At 43.1% G+C, this 5,440-nt stretch overlaps 1 protein-coding gene across 1 annotated transcript in view; it reads left to right on the top strand.

Annotated features, from left to right (window-relative positions):
• The window catches only part of LOC123960348 (GTPase IMAP family member 8-like), a 10,655-nt gene extending 5,762 nt beyond the window's left edge, over window positions 1-4,893 (top strand). The window contains exons 4-5 of the mRNA XM_046035029.1: window positions 1-350; window positions 3,350-4,893. The exon at window positions 1-350 is cut by the window's left edge and continues 850 nt beyond it. Of these exons, the coding sequence (XP_045890985.1) occupies window positions 1-350; window positions 3,350-4,893 (1,894 nt within the window). The remainder of the gene's footprint in view (window positions 351-3,349) is intronic.
• The last annotated feature ends 547 nt before the right edge of the window (window positions 4,894-5,440 follow it).

Raw genomic sequence — 5,440 nt, 5'->3', positions numbered from 1 at the left:
AGAGACCATCCAGAACACATTCAGCTCTCGAGTCGATGACTTCACCATGATTCTGTTCACTGTGGAGTCAGATCCTGCAGCTCCAGCTGTTGTTAACTTTCTAAAGGAAAACAAGGACATCCAGGAGCTCCGTCAGAGCTGTGGAGGAAGAGATGTTGTTCTCAACATCAAGGACAAGCAGCAGATCCCAGAGCTGCTGGACATGGTGGAAAAGATGATACAATCTAAGGGAAGACATCTCTGCTATACAATAGAAACATTAGCCCAAAAGGACAAGGTCTTACAACCACAGAAAAACATAACCACACAGGCTGAACTTAAGGACCTGAAAACAAAGACCACGGTCAGCTGTAAGTATAGTATTTCATTGACGTACAACTCTGTCACAAAATATGGTGTATATATATATATATATATATATTTATATATATCTTAAAGAAAGATCCCCCTCTCACCCCTTGCAAGGTGGTATGTGTGATCCTCCAGCTCGGGTCCTCTATCAGAGGCCTGAGAGTTTGAGGGTTCTGCGTAGTATCTTAGCTGTTCCTAGGACTGCACTCTTCTGGACAGAGACCTCTGATGTTTTACCTGGAATCTGCTGTAGCCACTCTCCCAGTTTGGGGGCCCCTAGTGCTCCGGTTACCACTGGCACCACTGTTGCTCTTACTTTCCACATCTTTTCTAGCTCCTCTTTCAGCCCTTGGTATTTCTCAAGCTTCTCGTGTTCCTTCTTCTTGATGTTGCTGTTGCTTGGGATTGCCACATCTATCATTGCAGCCTTCTTCTGCTGGTTGGTTAGCCATCAACAGTCTGTCAGTCTGGATCTTGAAGTCCCACAGGATCTTAGCTCGTTCATTCTAAACTACCTTAGAAGGTGTCTTCCATTTTGACCTTGGGACTTCCAGCCCATACTCATGGCGGATGTTCCTGTACACTATGACAGCTACCTGGTTATGGCGCTCCATGTACACACTTCCTGCCTGAATCTTACACCCTGCAGTTATGTGCTGTACTGTCTCAGGGGCCTCCTTGCACAGTCTGCACCTGGGCTCCTGCCTGGTGTGGTAGACCACAGCCTCCATTGATCTTGTACTGAGTGCCTGTTTTTGTGCCGCCATGATTAGTACTTCTGTGCTGTCCTTCAGTCCAGCCTTTTCCACCCACTGGTAGGATTTCTTGATAGCAGCCACTTCTTCTATTTGACTGTGGTACATGCCGTGCAGCCGGCTTGTCCCACCATGAAAGTTCTTCGTCTTCCTTGTCCTCACCTTCGGGTTTCTGCTGCCTGAGGTATTCACTAAGCCCTTCATCTTTGGGGGCCATCTTCCTGATGTACTCCTGGATCTTTGTCATTTCATCCTGGACAGTGGTCTTGACACTCACTAGCCCTCGGCCTCCCTCGCTACGCTTGGTGTACAGTCTCAGGGTGGAGAAGATCCGGTTTATTCTCCTGGCTTCTGCTTCTCCCTTGTATTTCTTTAGGCGGGTAGCCAGAGCGGTGAGTCTTTGTTTGGCAGTCTCCAGAGCATCAGGTATCGACAGCTTGTTGTATTTCTTAGGTAGCCCCATCCTTGCACCTTTCTGTAGCTCTGAGAGCTGACTAACCTCTCTTCGTGTTGCCTTGATCTTGACCTCTATCCTTTGTGGCTTGTGGTGTTTATCTCATAGCCAAGCATCTCTAGGATCACTGTTGCTGTGGTGTACATCAGCTCATTGGTCTCAGTTATGGCTTTAGTAGGGATAGTACCTAGTGCTACATTCACATCTTCTAGCAGACTTTCAGAGGGTACATTGTCACTTAGCTTTGGCAATCTTGGTCGTTGTACTTGGGGGTCCAGCTTGGTTATGATTTTCTAACATAGGTCAGTCGCCCTTATGTTGAGTGATTCTGTGCCGTAAGGGCTTGTTGTTATAGGGGCTTGGGACCCAATCTCTGAGTGTGGGGATGATAATGATAACATCTCCCCGCTGACCTGTTGTCCTGGCTCCCCCTTGCCGTAGCATATTTGTTGTACCTCATCAATCTCTAGTTGTGATAGGAGCTGCCGTTTGCGGATGTTAGAACACTGAGCTAGAAGTTGCTCAGCCCCCAGTGCTCCAATTTTATATATATATATATATAGTATGTATACCATACTATGGTAACTGTCAGTGTGACAGAAGCTAGCAAGGCTGTGCAGTGAGTAAACCTCACTCCCCGACACCGCAAGTTCGAGTCAGGACAGTGCAGTACGTTCTCTGGAGCAGCACATTAGCATTTAAAATTATTGTTTTATGCAAATTTTTAGAAGATTGTACTAGAACAGCTTTACACGGTTTTATTTTCAAAAAACACCATATTTCCGTCATAATGCACATTGCTGCAGCTCCTTTTTCACCCTGTGTGTTGAATGCTTTGTTTCAGCTATGGAGCGAAGCATCTTACTTTTTTTTGTGGTGATGGCGCAATGCATAAGACACATACCTTTGGTGTGAAAGACCCAGGTTCAATCCCCCACTGTGACCCATCCAGAGTTGTGTCCCTGAGCAAGACACTTAACCCCTAGTTGCTTCAGAGGTGTGCGACCTCTGACATGTATAACAATTGTAAGTCGCTTTGGATAAAAGCGTCAAATAAATAAATAAATGTAATGTATTTGATCTTTGTTAGGAGTTGCACATGCGCAGTACTGAAGTAGGGACTTCTAGCCAATCAAAAGCAGAGTAGGGAGGGTCCTGACAAGCTGGTAACCACAGCTTCAGTTCAACTGTACATGTTCCTGAACCAGTTTTGCAACCTAGGAGAGAGAGCTTCAGTGGTGAGTAATTTATCTGTAACACATCTGACATACGTAACGTTTTAACAGTGCACTGTCTCTACATCAAAGTAATAACTTTATGTTCATTGACTGCCTGGTGGGTCTCTAACGTTTGGTAGGGATGGTGGGGGTGAGGGGTGTTTTTGAGGGCGAGCCACACTCGCCGCTAGGTAGCCTAAGATTTATCAGTGATGCAGAGAGGTTACAGAAGGAAAGGCTGGACTACAGTCGAGCTGTTTTCATTCAGTTCAGGAGCAGTGTTTTCTCTGGGAGATGGTAACTCTGGGGTGGACTTCTTCCACTTTGAATTCAATTAAATTCAGTTTTATTTATATAGAGCCAAATCACAACAACAGTTATCTCATTGCACTTTTCATAAAAGAGCAGGTCCAGACCGGACTCTGTGATATAATTCACAGAAACCCAACAATTCCCAATTTGCAAGCCCATTACATGGGCAAAAAACATAAAGAACACAATAAAGGCAAGGGATTAAGCCAAAAAGCATAATATGACCCCTCAAAGTAACTACGTGTCTTCTTATTTTACAGGTGATGAGGAGCAGAGCCCAGAGAGTCTCAGGATTGTGTTGATAGGGAAGACTGGCTGTGGAAAGAGCTCTTCAGGAAACATGATTCTAGGAAGAAAGGAGTTTAAAGCCGAATCGTGCCAAACATCAGTTACCAAAGTTTGTCAGAAAGCACAGAGTGAAGTGGACGGTCGTCCGGTCGTTGTGGTCGACACTCCTGGTCTGTTTGACACAACTTTGTCCCATGAAGAGGTTCATGAGGAGATGGTGAAATGCATCAGTCTTCTGGCTCCAGGACCACATGTCTTCCTGTTGGTGTTAGAAATTGGCAGACTCACACCAGAGGAGAAGGAGACATTAAAACTCATCAAGAAAGTCTTTGGGAAGAATTCTGAAACCTTCACCATCATTCTTTTCTCTAGAGGAGATTCACTGGAACATGAGGAAGTTTCCATCGAAGAATACATTGAACATAAATGTGATGATTCCTTTAAGAAGCTGATCTCTGACTGTGGAGGAAGATACCATGTGTTGAATAACTATGATAAACATAACGGCACACAAGTCAGTGAGCTGATAACCAAGATTGACACCATGGTGAAGGAAAATGGAGGCAGCTGCTACACCAATGAGATGCTGCAAGAGGCCGAGGCAGCTATAAAGAAAGAAATGGAGAGAATCCTGAAGGACAAGGAAGAAGAGATACAGAGGGAGCAGGAGGAACTTGAAAGACAACATGACGAAGAAATTAAAGAGATGGAAAAAAGAATGGAAGAGCAGAGAGCAGGAAGTGAACAGGAGAGAAAACTGAGAGTCAGAGAGCTTGAAGAAAATATGGAAAAAATTAACCAGGAGTGGGAGACGAGAACGAAAGGAAGAGAAGAGAGCAAAGAAGATATGATGATGAAACAGAAAGAAATGAAACAACAGGAGTTGGAGAAAAAGCTCAAAGCTTTGGAGGAAAGAATTAAGAGAAATTCTGCATCAGATGAAGAAAAGAGAGCTGAGCTAGAGCAGAGAAGAGAAGAGATGAGAAAAGAACGAGAAGCCTTGGACAAGAAACTAAATGAATATCGGGAAAATCACAACAGAGAACAGGACTATAGACAAAAACAGTACAAAACAACATTTAAAAAACTTCAAATGGAATATGAGCAGGAGAAAGAAAAATATGAAAAGGAAATACTAAATGAAGAACAAAACAGAAGAGAACAGGGGGGAAAACAAAGAAAGGAGATTGATGAAAAATATAAGAAACTAAAGGATGTTATGAAGAAGAAACACGAAGAGGAGGCCAGAAAGCAAGCTGAAGAATTCAATGACTTCAGACAGAAATACATCAGCAACTTTGCAGGTCTGATGGACGAGCATGAGGAAGAAAAGAAGGCACTGAAGCAGGAATATAAACTGTTAGACGATCTCTTAAGTCACAAAGAAACATGGCTGAAAGAAGAACTCGAGCAACAAGAACAAAAACTCAAAGAACTGGAGGACTTGAAGAAAGCACATGAGCGAGAACTTAATGAACTAAAAGAGAAATACAAAAACAAATGTATCATCCTCTGATAATGCTTCCCCACTTATTTATTCATTAAGACACAAACGTCAGACAAAAATAATAAATTCTTGTGATATGTTGTACAACTTGTCCTTGGCCTGTCAGTAGCCAGATGGGTTAGTCATAATTAAATACTCTAACCTAACAACAAATCATTTGACAATAACATATAAACTGTATACAATAACGTATAAACTGTAGATGAAGGCCACGAGTTGTGACTGAAAGCTTCAAAAGAAAACCTGGTAAGTGGGCATTGAGCTGAAAATATATGTTCTTATTCTTTCAATTGTTGTATTTAGTGTATTATTCCAAGTCATTATAATTAACTGTAGCACTTGTCACTTTTTTGTTGTTAAAAGTGGAGATGATAACTCAGAAGTTTCTGACTTTATCTTAAAGAGCTCATAGTACCTTACTACCCCACCAGAGCACTGCGCTCCCAGAATGCAGGGTTACTTGTGGTTCCTAGAGTCTCCAAAAGTAGACTAGGAGCCAGAGCGTTCAGCTATCAAGCTCCTCTCCTGTGGAACCAGGTTCCAGTTTGGGTTCAGG

The sequence above is a fragment of the Micropterus dolomieu genome, linkage group LG21 (genome assembly GCF_021292245.1).
Source record: "Micropterus dolomieu isolate WLL.071019.BEF.003 ecotype Adirondacks linkage group LG21, ASM2129224v1, whole genome shotgun sequence".
In the NCBI taxonomy this organism is placed as follows: domain Eukaryota; kingdom Metazoa; phylum Chordata; class Actinopteri; order Centrarchiformes; family Centrarchidae; genus Micropterus; species Micropterus dolomieu.
The sequence above is the reverse complement of the archived record's forward strand: the minus strand, read 5'-3'. Positions and strand labels throughout refer to the sequence as shown.